Source organism: Suricata suricatta, chromosome 3 (genome assembly GCF_006229205.1).
Source record: "Suricata suricatta isolate VVHF042 chromosome 3, meerkat_22Aug2017_6uvM2_HiC, whole genome shotgun sequence".
In the NCBI taxonomy this organism is placed as follows: domain Eukaryota; kingdom Metazoa; phylum Chordata; class Mammalia; order Carnivora; family Herpestidae; genus Suricata; species Suricata suricatta.
The window spans coordinates 49,414,720-49,431,063 of record NC_043702.1 but is presented as its reverse complement, the minus strand read 5'-3'; the positions used below and the strand labels follow the sequence as shown (position 1 = coordinate 49,431,063).

General features: G+C 37.8%; 1 protein-coding gene across 1 annotated transcript in view; it reads left to right on the top strand.

Annotated features, from left to right (window-relative positions):
* The window catches only part of PPP1R1C (protein phosphatase 1 regulatory inhibitor subunit 1C), a 105,877-nt gene extending 91,140 nt beyond the window's left edge, over positions 1-14,737 (top strand). Inside the window, exon 5 of the mRNA XM_029934304.1 lies at positions 14,135-14,737. Coding sequence (XP_029790164.1) covers positions 14,135-14,223 — 89 coding nt within the window. The 3' untranslated portion in view covers positions 14,224-14,737. The remainder of the gene's footprint in view (positions 1-14,134) is intronic.
* Positions 14,738-16,344: the final 1,607 nt, after the last annotated feature.

The following is a 16,344-nucleotide window of genomic DNA, read 5'->3' as shown; positions in this document are numbered from 1 at the left end:
GAGGGAGGGAGGGGGTGATGGTCATGGTGGGGGGCACTTGTGGGGAGAAGCACTGGGTGTTATATGGAAACCAATTTGACAATAAACTATTAAAAAAAAAAAAAAGAGGCTCTAGGCGAATGACCTGTCTCACATTTTTTGTGTGAGGTGCTAACTCCCTTGTGTTAGTAAACTGGATATTATTTCTAATTAGTATATCAAACCAAAAACAAAAGTGCTGTTTATTCTCAATAATTTCATTTTATTTCTAAAAATCTGATGATTACCTTATCAGTTATATATTTTTTTCCTCAGAGTAGTTTCTATTATTTGAAGGAGAAATAAAAATAAGTAACTAAGGAAAGTTAAACAGATGGATGGACAGTAAATAATGGGGAATGAACTGAAATATCATTTGGGGGTGTGCTAGGCCATAAACACACTTCAAGAGAGTTTTTCTTCAACTGTGGGTTTAAATGAGATTCAACATGGGGTTTTGAACACCTTACATTAATTTTTATTAATAATCTTAGAAGATATTTATACAATTTTATAAATTGAATGAAGTGTTCATAAACTGAAAGTAAGATTGTTTACTTTTTTAAGAGAGTACTTTGCAAATTCAAAAGCCAGGATTTTAGAGCAATTGATTTATAATGTCTGAGGGAGTTGGGCGTTCCAATTTTGATAATGAAAAAAAATGTTTTCATGTAAGTCTTAAGAAACTAAGGAAATTAGGTAAGTAAACATTTTTCCCCCTAGTTATTGTATTTGAATATCATAGGGTAGAAATAACAAAAAAATATATCATTTTAAGCAAAAAAAATGCATTAATTATTTTTCTTCTTCATGTAAACTGTATAAAATTGCTGCTGCTTGTATAATTTGAGCATACAGTTGCTCCTTACATCAAGTATTCTTAATAAAATCAATATTTAAGAAGACCTAAGAAATTTTTTAAAAATGGTATTAGCTCAAACAAGGACAGTTTGCCAAAGATCTATGTAAAAGAAGAGATATTGTGATTTTACACCTGGCAGACAAGTAAAACAGACCAACTATAGGGCAGCAAATCTAAGAAGAAAGTAGGTCAGCGAGCCCCATGGCAATACAATGAATTGCTATTATTTAAAGGGATGGTCAGAGAGTTACACTGGCTGTGAACCAGAATGCTTAACAGAACAATGGTAAATGAACAGAAACGCAGGGTCAGAGCAAAACAGTTGCGAGGCTCTGAGTGTGAACTGCATGTCCTTGGGTCGGGCAGAGGATGAAACAGCAGAACAATCTCGTCATTCAGAAGCTTCCTGGCAGCCAGCAAGCTGTGTAATGAGAAGCAAACTGAGCTGAGGCCCTCCACAGACAAAGTGGAAGAAAACAGCCTCAGGACATGGAGAGAACTGAGCAGAGTTTGAGACTGGATGTGAACTATGAACTCATCAAGATTAGCACTCTCCAATAAAAGAAAATGTTAAGTAACAAGAGAAACACTGAGGAGACCAAAATACTTAAATCCATTTGTTGTAAAAGCCATATGCCCAATGGGATTAATTACCTGTGTTGGTGATCAGAGCAACATTATGTACTGGGGAAAGTACCACTTCTTGTTTCCATCTTTAAGATTTACTACACATTTTCTTGAACTAGGTGGAATTTTAGAATCATAATTGCTAAGTGAGTCTAGATTGATAACGTAAAAAAGCATAGGAGACTGAGAAGAACAAAATAGCTCCAGACCAAGAACACTCTATTTTTTCTATCTATCATAGAAGATGTGACATAAATTGGTGGAGCAGAAGTTCATTCATCTGAAAAAAAATTGGCTAGGTTGAAAATTATTTAGTCTTTGAATAGGAAATGTTTTTAATGAAAATGAGATTGAAGTCAGTCATTTCTTCACTTAAAATGAACTAAGCATCTGTGATGTTAAGACATTGTTCCAGGAGTGAAAAAATTTAAGAATGATTGAAACAGGAAAATGAAGTATATTTTTCAGGAAATGTTGTGACTTACTTAAGAACTGTGGTTCAAAGTCTTATGTGAAAGGGGTGCCTGGGTTGCTCAGTTGGTTAAGCGTCAGATTTTGGCTCAGGTCATGATCTTATGGTTTGTGAGTTCGAGCCCTGTGCTTATAGCTCAGAGCCTGGAGCCTGCTTCTGATTCTGTGTCTCCCTCTCTCTCTGCTCTTTTCCTGCTCATTCTCTGTCTCTCAAAAATAAATAGACATGAAAAAAATTTTTTTAATATTTTATTTGAAAGCCATATTCATGGTTGTAAGCTTTGTGTCAGTTGCATTTACTTATCTAGGTTTAGGCATTAGGACTATAGAGAGTTGGACTTTATAAAAGTTGTAGTACCATCACGTATAATGCCCTACTTTATCTCTGATAATTTTCCTTGCATTGAAGTCTGTTTAGTCTGAAAGCAAAACCAAGCCAAAGTGAGTTCGCTCCTTGGTGAATTATAGATACACCAAGTGGAACTGTTGCACAAAGTAAACTTTATTTTTGCAGCAAATAAGGAGATCACAGGGAATAACTTCTAAAGCCATGACTCCCTGAACAAGTGTGGATGGGTTCCTTTTATTTAGAGTTAGGATAAATGTTTAAAAGGAGGAACCTTGCACCATAAATAGAGGCAGGCATAAGGTTTCGAATGTGCCTTAAGGAAACATGCCTATACATACATTGTATGTTATGTAAATGAGGCTTTATACTGCTCCTTGGGTGGAGATTTTAGTATTATAATGAGGTAAATATAATTGTCAGGTATTCTAGAGCTCACTCCATGGTCCATCTGTGCAGGCCTGAGTTGGAGTTATGCTCAAACTGATCTGAGTGGTGGGGGCCAGCTGGAGGTCTTGTCAGGATGGTTGGTATTGCTCGAGGGGTGGTGATTTCATTTTCCATTTGCTTGAGTTTAAAGACAAGCTGGGAGAAAAGCTTAAGGAAAAATGTTAGACAAAGGGGGGTGAGTACAAGCAGGTGGGCAGTAAAGGTCAGGTCTTGGGGTCTAGCTGGTGAAAAAGTAATATAGCTACTCCTGTTTTCTTTGATTAATGTTAGCAAAATATAATTTCTCCACCCATTTATATTTTTAATCTGTATATGTCTTTATATTTATTTTTAAATATTTATTTTTGAGAGAGAGCATGCACGAGAGGGGAAGAGGCAGAGAGAGAGGGGGACAGAGGATCTGAAGTGGACTCTGTGCTGCTCTGTGCTGACACTAGTGAGCTCGATGTGGGGCTTGAACTCACGAACTGTGAGATCATGACCTGAGCTGAAGTCCAATGCGTAACTGACTGGGTTGCTTAACCCAGTGAGCCACCCAGGGACCCCACCTATTTAAAGTAAATTTCTTATAGACAATCCATAGTTGGGTCTTATATTAATAAACATCATGCTTTCTGTTTGTTGCCCTTGTTCTTTGTCTCTATTTTTGTCTTCCACTCTCTTTGCCTTTGGTAGTTTAAAAAATTTTTTTTAATGTTTTTATTTATTTTTGAGAGACAGAGAGAGACAGAGCACAAGTCGGGAAGGGTAGAGAGAAAGGGTAACAGAATCTGAAGCAGACTCCAGGCTCTCAGCTGTCAGCACAGAGCCCAATGCCAGACTCAAACTCAGGAATTGCAAGATCATGACCTGAGCCAAAGGCGGGAGGCTTAACCAGCTGAGCCACCCGCTGCCCCAGCCTTTTGTAGTTTTAATGGAGTGTTTTGTATCATTACATTTTCTCTCCTCTCTTAGCCTATTGGTTATAATTTTTATCTTTATTTTCTTTTAAAGTTTACTTATTTTGAGAGAGAGAGCATGAATGAGAGTGAGAGAGGAGCAGAGAGAGAGAACCCCAAGCAAGTCCCACCCTGGGAGCACAGAACTCGATGTGGGGCCGGAACTCACAAACAGCAAGATCATGACCTGAGCTGGAACCAAAAGTCTGGTGCTTAACCAGCTGAGCCGCCCAGATGCCTCACTTATACTTTTAAAAAAAATTTAGTGGTTGCCCTAGAATTTGCAACATATATTTACAACTAATCCAAGACTACTTTTAAATAACACTATACTACTTCACATATAGTATGAGTACCTTATAAAAATAATACAATAATTTTATTCCTCCCTCTTATACCTTAAGTCACCATTGTCATTCATTTCACTTATATATAAGCAGCATAAACACACATATAACATATACACATAAGCATACACATAATTGAATACATTGTTGCTATTACAATTTTTGAACATCTACTGTTAAATCAATTAAGAATAAGAGAAGTTAAGGTTTTTATTTTACCTCATTTATTCCTTTATTGATGCTCTTCCTTTCTTTATGTAGATTATGTTGCTGATCTATATTACTTCCCTTCTATCTAAAGAATTTCTTTCAACATTTCTTGCAAGTCAGGTCTACTGGCAACAAATTTCACTCAATTTTTGTTTGTCTGTGAAAGTCATTATTTCTCCTTCATTTTTGAAGAATAACTTCACAGAGTACAGAATTGTAGATGGCTGGGGTTATTTTTCTGTCAACATTTTACATATTACTCTTCCCTCTCTTCTTTCTTGCATAGTTTCTGAGGAGCAGTTGGATGTGATTATTATCTCTGTTCCACTATAACTAACATGTTTTATTCCTCTGGCTTCTTTCAGGGTGTTTTTCTTTCTTCTTCCTTCTTCCTTCCCCCTCCTCAGCCTCCACCTCCTCCTCCTCCTTCTTCTTTTCCTTCTTTTCTTTTACTTTTTTGTTTTCGGGTTTTTTTTGGTTAGTTTTTCTGGATTTTTTTTCTCTATCTTTGATTTTCTGGAGTTTGACTATTATATATGTAGGTATAGTATTTTGGGCTTTTATGCTGCATTGGAATTCTTTGAGCTTCCTGGGTGTATGATTTGGTGTCTGACATTAATTAGAGAAAACTCTCAAGTCATGTATTCAAATATTGCCTCTATATCTTTCTCCCTTTTTTCTCATTCTGGTATTCCCATTACAAGTATGTTACACCTTTTGTAATTGTCTCACAGTTCTTGTGTATTCTGCTTTGTTTTTTTTTTCTCTTTGCTTTTCAGTTTTGGAATTTTCTATTGTCATATCTTCAACCTAAGATTCTTTCCCCATCCATGTCCAGTCTGCTAATGAGCCTGTCAAAGACAGTCTTTGTTTCTCTTACAATGTTTTTGATCTCTCGTGTTTCTTTTTTATTTTTCCTCTGAATTTCCATTTTTCTGCTTAAATTGTCTATTTTCTTTCAGGTTATCTACTTTTTCCACTAAAGTCCTTAGCATATTAATTATAGTTTAAAATACAGTTCCTGTTGTGATAATTCCAACAATTCTGTAATATCTGACTCTAGTTCTGATGTTATTCAGTCTCTTCAAACTGTGTTTTTTGCCTATAGAATACCTTGTAAGGTGAACATGGAGTACTGGGTAAAAGGAACTGTGGTAAACAGACCTTCAGTAATTTGGTCGTGAGGGGTAGGGAGGAAATGTTCTATAGTCTATGAATAGATCTCAACTTTTTAGCAAGCCTGTGCCTCTGGACTGTAAACCTTGGTCCCCTTCCTCTCCTCTTAGGTAGGACAGGATGGCTAAAGGGAATGGAATTAGATATTTCTCTCTGCCGCCCCGAAACCCAAGTAGGTAGTCTTTGATATAACCCCAGAAGGTTAGGCTCTGGTAAAAAAAAAAAAAACCTCTTAAGAGTAGACCTTGTTAAGAAGAACAGAATGCTCTGTTTTTGTAAATGGTCACTATTTGTCTTCTTTGTCAAAAGCATGAGGATTGGGCACCTGGATGGCTCATTTGGTTAACTGTCCAACTCTTGGTTTCAGCTCAGGTCATGATCTCATGGTTTTATGGAGTTCGAGTCTTGCATCGGGCTCTGTGCTGATGGGAGTGGAACCTGCTTGAGATTCTCTCTCTTCCCCCCTCACCCTCATCTCTTTCCCTCTCTGTTGCTCTCTCTCCCATTCATGCTGTTTCTGTATCCCTCAAAAATAAATAAACAAAAAAATGTATTTTTTAAAAGCATGAGATTTTTCTCTGCTTTTCATTGTAAGAATCTAGTAGAGCTCCAAGAGGTAAAATGCACAAAAACGGCTGTGCTCCTGCCCCTGGAGGTCTCAATCTGTCCATCTCGACCACAGTGAGCCTTCAGCCATTCATCCATTACAGCTCAGCTATTCCTCCCATGGCCGTGCTTCCTGATGGGCTTCTCCTGTAAGTTGTGTTTCTCTGTATCTACCTTTCTGTGCTTCCCTATTTTGGCAATGGTTTGCTTTGTGACCTTACTTCTCTAATGGTACATTTAAGAAAAGTTGTTGCTTTTTTTTTTTTTTAAGTTTGTTCAGCTTTTTACTTGTTATAATAGGTGGTGACATCTAGGTCTAAGCTCTTTATATCCTGGATTATAGAGTGAATCTTGAAAATGCAGAGCAGATCATGTTACTTTTCTACTCAAACAAACAAACAAACAAACACAACAAAAATATCTGTCAGTGGCTTCCCAGAATAACAGCCAAAATGCTGATAACATCCCCTATAAGGTTTTCCTGCCTTGTCAGGCTCCTCCTCCTCCCTACCTGCATTTGTCTGTCTGAAGCTTACCTTCTACTGCTACCTCATTCCTGACACTCCATGCTCATCACTGTCCTTTGACCATGGCAGGCATGCTTGAGACAAAGCCTTCACAGTTCTTGTTCCATTTGCCTGCGTCAGTCTTATCCTACTTAGCTCCACGACTTACTTCTACCTTCTTTCAGTCCATTCAGGGTCTTTTCTCCTTGTGAGGAAGCTCTGTTGTTGTCACAAGGCTCCTCAGTGAGATGGGAATCAGAGCTGGATAATTTGGTTATGTGATTGGGCATATATTGACATCAGGCTATGGTAGCCTATAGTGATCGTTTCTTCAACAGAAAAGTACCCTGCTTGGAAGACAGAGCCTTCTAAAATGCCAGTACGGGACATCCTCCTGTGGGCATTTTTAAAAAACACAGCATTAGCTTCTCTGGCTGTATATGCAACTCCCCTTTCGTTATTTTATTTTTAGTGCTTGCAGGGCTAACCACTGACTCCTGCTGATTGATACATTCTTTATTTTAGACATGCTATTGTGTTCAATCTATGGCAGTCAAGTCTTGCAAGCTAGGGAGCCATTCTGTCTCTTTCTAAAGTGAAATTGCTCAACACATTTAGCTCCATTATATGTAGGCTTAAAAATTTAACTCTATTTCTGAGTTCATAGGAAATGCATTAGCTTAGAAGCAAAGGGGTATTAGAAGGGCACTTGACTGTAGAGGGCAAAAGAGGCACTCAGTCTATCAGAAGGATTCTCATTCTAGGCTGAGAATGAGACATTCAGGTCCCCACCTCATACTGACTACACTTTATATTTTAAGTAAGACTAAACTGCTCTCCAAAGGTATTATTTGAATTCACACTCTTAACAGTCTGTAAGTATACTCCTTCCCTACCTTCTTCACTGTATTTACTACTAAATTGTTTACCTAGGGTTTACTCTTGGGGAACAGATTTGGTAAAATATATCATAGTAAAATTACACATAAGATATATAATACTTACAAATAGTTATGAATATCACATAAACATGCTGCCCCCTTTCCCACGTATGATGGAGAGAGAAGCATATCATACATTTATTCCTCTCCAGAAAAATGCTTCCCTATATAATGGGGTGTCAAATGAAATGATCATGTGTTGATCTGCAGTTTATATTAACTGACTAGTCACCATTTCAGAACAGAGATTAACTGTGCTGCATGTGTGTAATTTACTTCAAATAAAGTAGAAAGAGATTTAAGGTAAGTTCAGGAGACGATATGCGTTTAGCTGTGGAATGAAATCAATATGTCTCTTGATCTTTGTGACCCTAAGTGTATTACTGTATAGCAATGCAGTATAAGTGAATGACAAGAAGATTACCAAAATACATGTGAAAGCATTTTGGGAAACGGAAAGTGCATTTTCATCCTGAGATATGATGGGCCCTGTTGTACCACATTATAGGTTACCTTACATTCCTTGAGGATATCCAGCATGATTATTTTGATAAAATTTGAAGAGTCAATACACAAGGAACCAATAGAAAATCATTTTTCTAAGGCCGCTAAAATCAGTCTTTTGAGATTTTCTGATGTAGGTCTTCAGAAAATGAATGGCTGTTAATTGTATTTTGTAAATAGTTTTCTTATATAGAACTCAGACTTATTGTTTCCCTCACTCTATCCAGTATACTCCTCAATAAATAGCTCTCCAGATTTATATCTTCCAAGTTGGAACCCTTTTTTCTCATAGCGGAACTCTCCAAATGTTTTATTTGTAGAACTGGTCCATAACACATATTCATTGGATTAACTTCATTTATGTATACATCATCACCATTTGACCTACATCCCCATCTGATCTGTAGTTGTATCTCTCCCATGCTCAACACACAGTAGGGGCTTTATTACTTTATTATATTTAACTCATTTTGCTTGATGATTATTATGTCTCATCTCTCAGACTAGACCAATATCTGTTTTCTGTGTCTCCCAGAGTCCTGTCTCAGATTTGAGCACAGGAGAGAGAAAGGGTGCCTTTTTTGTAATAATCTGAACATTATTTGTAACTTGGTTTTATTCTGGGAATGTTCCTGAGTGAGATTAAATTCTACATCTTTTTGATTCCAAATTCCATTAAAAACAATCACAACAACAACAGACTGAAAAGTTACATCTAACTCTCTCAGCTGAGTAAGGTCCTTTCAATGAATGTGATAATGAAAAGGGCCTTGTGATCTTGTTCCCATATTTTCCCTTAGGTTTTAACTTGGGAAAAGGTCAATGACAGGGCAAGATTGAGTCTCGGTGACCCAGATGAAAAGCCCCCAATAGGAATTAGGGGACAAGGTTGTGTCTCAGCTTAGCCAATTGCTTCTGTGTGAATTTAAGCAAGTCACATTGCTGTCTGAAATTGCTCCTTCATCTTAAACTAAAGAGATTAAACCAGGATTCATGCTCACAATTATTTGTGGGTTAGAGACTCCTCTGAGATTCTACTGAAAACCATGGGCCTTTCCCCCCCCAAAAGCACAAATACAACTATAAATAGAATTCTGAGAGGGTCAGAGGCTCTGTAAAATCTGCTCACATATTCCCTAGAGGACTTTAGAATGATTTTTAAGATCTAAAGTATGTGGTTGGGAAAAAAAAAAGAATCCATTTGCCACTCCCAATGTGAATTAGTTTTAAAACATGGAATTGGGCCATTTATATCATTAGAAGTCATAATTACTTTTTTTGTAACTTGAAGTATTCACAGCAGAGCAAATTTTTCAGTAGAAGAGATCTCTTTTATGGATTACTAGCATCTCAGGGAAAGCAAGGATGTCTGTCTCTCCTGCTCCACACTCCGGCCTCCTTCTATGACTGTCTCAGAGACAGACATTTAGGTTAGACTTGAACCCACACAGGGATGAGAGCTCACTCACATGTTTACTGCTGGGCAGACATAAAGAGTTTAGGATTTTTTTCTGCCCTCACCCCATAAATGTCAGCTACTGATCCTATTATTTCTGCTCTCAGGAACTATATGGATACATTTGAGTTCTTTTTCCAATCTTTCAGGAATTCAGTGGCAGCCTCTTTTGTCCTCTCTTAATATTCTCTCTGCCAGGCACTCTAGTTTCAGATACAATTGTTCTAGAAAAGTGATTTCAGAAGACTACTTTTAATCTCAGTTAATGGAACTCTTGAAACAGAGAGCTCACAATTAGGCAGCATATTCCAGGAAAAGGTCTGACAACCCACAGCTGGGAAATAGTTCCTTAAACCGCTGACTGCTGTTAGGAATGCTGCGCTGACACCACCAAGAGCTTGGTCCCTAAACAGGTGATTCAATGGGTCATCTTGGAGTTGTAGTCACCTTAAACCCCGAACTGTCATCAGTTGAGGCTGCCCTCATTCTGTATTTTTTAGAAGCAACATAATCTTTGTTTTTTTAAAATATTTTTCTTCAATATGTTTTTTTAAGTTTATTTATTTATTTTGAGAGAGACAGAGACAGCACAAGTTGGGGAGGGACAGAGAGAGAGAAAGGGAGAGAATGGATCCCAGGCAGGCCCTGCAATGCCAGTGCCGAGCCCAGTGTGGGTCTCAAACCCATGAAGCCATGAGATCATGACCTGAGCTGAAACCAAGATTTGGACACTCAACTGAACCACCCAGGTGCCCCTCTTTTTTTTAGTTTATTTATTTTATTTTGAGAGAGAGAGAATAGGCAAGTGGAGGAGGGGGCAGAGAGAGAAGGGGAGGGAGAGCAAGAACCCCAAGCAGGCTCTATGGGGTCAGAATAGAGCCCAAAGCGGGCTATGAGATCGTGACATGAACCAAAGTCAGAGGCTTAACTGACTGAACCACCCAGGTGCCCCAGAAGCAACCCCCAGAAGCAATGTAATCTTTGTAAAAATGAAACTACCTGTGGACCAGAATCTTCCTCCCATCAGCCTCTTCCTGGCTCTCGAAAGTTTTTGGAGTATTAGTTTGTCCTTATGCCATCTTTTCCTCTAAGTGTTATGTCATTTACAGATGTAAATAAGCCTGCCTTCTGTCGCTCCAAGTTAATTGAAAAACATATTGACCTGCAGCTTGCCAAATATAAGCTTCCCTTTCTGGATTCATTATTCATAATCCTTCACTCAGTCACTTTATAATTTCATCCAACTCACATTTACCCACCTGATCTATAGACTGAAGAAAACCAGGAGGAATATGTCCTGTCTGAGGCAACATTTATTTCCTTTCCTTTCCTTCTTGTACTCAGTCTAGTTTCCCTTTCCTCTCCCTCTGTTTTGTTCCTTCCTTCACGGGTTCATACTGCATATTTTGGCCTTACATTTGGTTCCCTTTTCTGTTTTCATTTGCAATGGAGAAACGAGCCTTGGTTGTGTTTGGGGGATCCCCTTGCCTTCTGCGTGTGCCGGGGCTGGCCGAGTCGGCGCTTGCTCCGGGGGGCTCGCTGCTGCACGGCACACTGAGTGTGCTGGTGCAGCCGAGGTGTTTAATACATGCTTGTTAGCATCTGGCAGAGGAAGAGGCTCTGAGGATTTTTATCAAGTCCTCAACCCAAGTTATCTTTTTCCACCTCCACAGTGACCTTAATACTAAATGAAGGCTTCAAGAAACTATCAGCACAAACAGGAACAGGAGGAGGGAGTGGGGAGAAAGAGATTATTAGACAGTCCTCATGCACCTTATACTTTGATCTTAGTGTTACTGCAGGTGTAACCAAACACGCGTTGCCGACAGGAAAGTGTCAGCCACAAGTTAACCAGCCATCTGCTCTCCAACGGATAATGGATGTAAATTGCTTTGAGATCCGAAGAATGTAAGGTTCTGGGGAGATGTTCCTATGTCATCAACTCCTGCCTCACCAAACCTTCACCTTAACTATTTCTATAGTTAATGTCACACCTGAAAAAGGCTTCCACCTTCCAAAGTTTGGCCAAATGAGTTATTTTGCTTTTAAAAAAAGGTTCCCATTATAACTTTGTGACCATTATTATAAAACAAATCACATATGGATCAGGATAAGCAAGTAGGCCTATGCTCAAGTAAGGGAAGTGATTAACTAATGGTTTAGTAATTGGACTTTTTGATACCATATTTTTTTAATGTTTGAGCCCTTCATATAAACAAATCAATTTTGCCATTAAGTTATTAACCCTAATTTAAAGAAAATTGTCTTGAACACAACTTTATTGCTCTGTAGTTACCTTGTGGATGAAAAGGATGAGCTCTGGAGGTAATAGAATCTTTTCAGACTCAGAGAGGTACAGACAATTTCAGGTCAGGAGACAGACAGATAGCTGAAAGATTACTGTTCTTTAATATTTCAGAGGAAATCCCCAAGATTTTCTGAGCCAGGTTAATAGGTACTGTAAGTCTACAATAAATCCTAGAGATGATGATAGGAAAATCTAGGTCAGCAACCAAAAAGCTAAAGGTAAAAATGAGTTAGGGTCTCCTGACAATGAAACTTTATGCCTCATTCACTAACTCATCTATTCAGTAAATCAGTATATATTACAGGAATATAATGTATCATAACTTCTCTTCAAACTACACTATCCTTAGAGCACCTGGGTGGCTCAGTTAGTTGGGCATCTGACTTTGGATTTTGGCTCAGGTCATGCCCTCATGGTTCATTACTTCAAGCCCTGCATCAGGCTCTGCACTAACACCAGGGACCAGCCTGCTTGGGATTCTCTCTCTACTGGCCCTGCTCTCTGCCCCTCCCCCACTCATTCTTCAAATAAACATTAAAAAAAACTACACTATCCTTACAACCTTGAAAAATCACATATTTTCTTCAAGTCTAAATTTTACCATCCATGTCTTTCTGTCATGGAGTTACGAGGTTTAGTGATTCAGGTATATAAGACTCTAGCAGAGTAACTGATTAGATTCTGATCTAAGGAATGAATTCCCTTCCCTTCTTAACATTTAGACCTCTTCCTCTCACCCTGTAATTTGTAATAATATGAAACAAGTTCCATTTGTTAATAATAAATGTCTCTCTTCAGTTTTGGGTGAGCAGGAATTATGAGTGATCTGCGATTGCAGGTGAAATTAAAGTATTTAAATATTATTACAACGGATCAAATATTTTTGCAGGAAAATCCACCAAGCCCAACGATGTCATTCTTTGACAAACAGCACTCTGGGGTTCTCTGACTCCAGTACATGCAAATCTACACTTTTTTTTTTTTAGTTTCTTTGATTCATCGGAAACAAGTGCAGGCACTTCCTTTCATTTAACAATTCTAACTGGAATATTTTTCAGTAATAACTTAGAAAAATCTCATGAACCAATTTTCTAAAATATACAATATGTATAAAATTTTTTGTGTTAAGTATCAGTGCATCAAGTGTCAGCTGATATGTGTTAATAGGACAGATCCAAGTGGAATGAAAGGTAATTTTGTAGAGTGACTATGGTTGTGGTAATTGCCTTCTGATTTATACTTAAACTTTGGATTAATTTTGAAATTATGAAAGAAAAATATGCCAATACATCCACCAAGTTATTTATTAATTAACTATAGCAGTCATTTATTCCATCCATGTTAACAAGGACTAGCTATTTGCCAGGCATTGTGCCTGGGACCCCAGACTGAAACTACATAATTCTGACATCAAGAAGTTTGCTCTAATGAGAAAGATATGTAAACAAATCACTACTATAAGGTAATTGATATAAGAGAAAATGATCCAAGAGCAGGAGTGAAACATAAGAAGGATCTAGCCGAGTCCGCTTGTGAAATAAGAGGAGCCCTCACAGAAGGGACAGGCCGAGGCGCAGGCGTGAGTGGGAGGTTATCAGGTGAGTGAGTGGGAAGAAGCTAGTTGGCAGTGAGAATAGAAGGAGAAAAGCTGGAAAGCTTGAGGGAGCCTGCAGTGATCAGGGAATATGGAAGAGCTAGATTGCTAACTCCTAACTCCTAACTCACTGTGAAAGGGGGGGCAGGAAGGGCTGGGAAGGAAGGAGTCCGGATAGGTCAGAGAGGCCGGATCATAGAAGCCAGTGTATCGGCAAAGGTGTGGCAGTGTTTGGCGTCTCTGCGGGCTGTGGGGGAAGTTACTGAAGAATTTTGTATACAGAGTTTTGTAATCAAATGAGTATGTTCTGATTCCTAAAGGAGACTAACAATATCGTGATTCTTTTGTTGTTTACAAAGTACAGAAATGGCACACACATCCCTTTGTTCCTAGGGGTTTCTTCAATCGTTCCCATTGTAATAGATTTCAGGGGTGCCAAAAGAAATATTTGACTTAAATGATATATGAAAATTACGATCAGAGTCTGTGAGCAGATTTTGAGTTAACAGGTTTTTAATTGGCTGTGATGCAATTCTTCATGGAGAAGATTTAATTATAAAGGGAGCCTGTCTCTAATGGAAATTTGGCTGGGTTTGTTTGTATTTCCCAGTGAATTAAAAGGTTTACATAGGGTTAGATTGTTGAAATTCTTGGAGAAAACATGTATACACCAGAGAATACTTTCCACGCATTTTCTTTATCTCTTGCAGCAATGCAATGAATCTGTTAGAAATAAATTTCACTTAAATGGAGCATAATTTTTTATAATTTCAGGAGTTAAGCATCTGAAGGGCCAGAATGAATCAGCATTCCCCGAAGAAGAAGAAGGCGTACACGAAAGAGAGGAGCAGTGGGACCACTAGTTACGGGTCTGCAGCAAGAAGGCTTCTTGGGAATAACTGAATTATTAACTTTTCTGAATACCCCATGGAAGGCCACTCCTTGACTTCCAGAAGCGTCTCCACCTCTGCTCTCCACACTCATACAGTAGTAATCCACCACGGGGAAGCTCTCCTTGATTGAACTTTAGATCTAAGTATAGATTGTTCGATATTATGTCCAATTAAAGAATAAACATTTATTTTATGGTGATTTTTCATTTTAATGACATTTGCAAACATGTGAGTGCTCTAACTTTAATACCGCCGAGCTTAATCCCTGATGTCCTACAAATGCAGTTTGCCTTCTAAGGTCAAATGTAAATAGCTTCACTTTAAAGAGTAAAAAATAAATACTAAGTACATTTAGACATGACTGTGTGCCTGGGTTTAGCTTGCAGAAGAATGTTTAATGGAACTTTTAAGATCTGCATTTATCATATTTCTGTACACAGAGGGGTGTTTATTTCAAAATGAAGAAATGCCAGATTTCTTGATTCAAAAGATCACAATATATTAGTCTTGAGATGCTAAACATCCTTTTTCCACCAGTATGTTAATGGATAAAGGACAGCAGAATTCTCGTTTTTTACGCTGTGAGAGATATATTTCCCAGCATTTCCACTGGCTATTAAGAAAAATGCCAAGTCTAAAATAAAATATGCCCAAATCTCCCCTGCTCCTTTTTGGCTATTACTTGAAATATGAGTTATTTCCTGTTGCATTTTAGGAAACCAATAGCATTTTATAAATCATCAAATGAAGAAATCATCAAATAAGAAATTCCATTACCATCAAATTCCATTAATCCATGCATATAGCCATTCATTAATTCAGTAACTATTTTCTATGAGTTTATCTCTAGCAAACCACCTTGCTAGAGGTTATAAAAATAAAGGAAAGATCATTTCTCACTCTCAGAACTGGTAGAGAAAATAAAGCATCAATATAAGGCAAGATTTTCCAGGACAGCATATGTTTATTGAATAGGGCTTTTGGTTATTCAACGTTCTGGCCTCCAGAACAATATTAATCATTTAGAGCATTCCAAGGTAAAGTATCTTTGCCACAAAATTTAGTGAGAATGGTGGAATGCCACTTTGGTTCCCACACTGATGATATTGGTGAGGTTGAAATATTTTACGGAAGAAAAAGTAAAAAGATTTCTCATAGAAGTCAGTAAAGAGGGAAATTAAGATGGGAAGAAAAAGATCCCACAGTGGGATCTCATATCAAGATTCAAAGAAGTAGAAGTATTGTTTCTAATTTTGAATGTGAGTTTAATAATATAGAGATTAAGAGAAATATGTGGATCTATAAGACAATGCAGTAGAGATAATCATTTTTCTCAGTATCTCTCCTCAAGACAATAAATGCCAAACTAATAGGTAGTAGGAATGAGAACTCTGGTTCCAAGTATCTGTCCTTCTTCCTTCCTGCTTTTCTTCTTTCCTGCCTTTCTCTCCTCCTCCCTCTCCCTACCCCCTGGCTTTTTTTTTTCTTTCAGTTTTTATAGTTGTTATGAAGCCAGTTTCAAGCAAAGCTTTTTGGAGTTTTGAGACCATATGCTGTGACTATTCGTTTAATTTCCTAAATTTTCTACTTAAAACATGATTAAGGCACAGATTTCTTTTAAATGATTGTGAAATGTTTGTGTTTGGAAAATATTCCGATAGCCCTTGGGAATTTTTTGAGATACCCTAAGGTATAAAATCTGCCCCTCCCTTTCCTTGAACATACTTTCATAATTTTTTTTTTCAAAAGGATTCAGACAAAAGAAACCAAAGCTTTTGCTGATTTTGTAACATCGTTTGGGTGAATAAGTAGCATGGCTTATGGATTCTTCTGTTCTCTATTAAAAACACAAAAACACAAAAATTAAAAGCATAAATTTTCCTTAGGAAATGTTGATTTCTTCCATTCTGCTCTCTACTCTCAAGGCAGAGATTACAATTAAATAAGTTTTCCTTGGGAAGTATGTTGGCTTTCACAGAAATTTGAAGGAAGCCAGCTGAGATAATGGCAGTGGCTTTTCAGTTTCCTTTTCACAAATTACAGTTTACAGCAAATTTTTTTAAGAAGACAGCTTGGCTTCAGTTTGGCTGA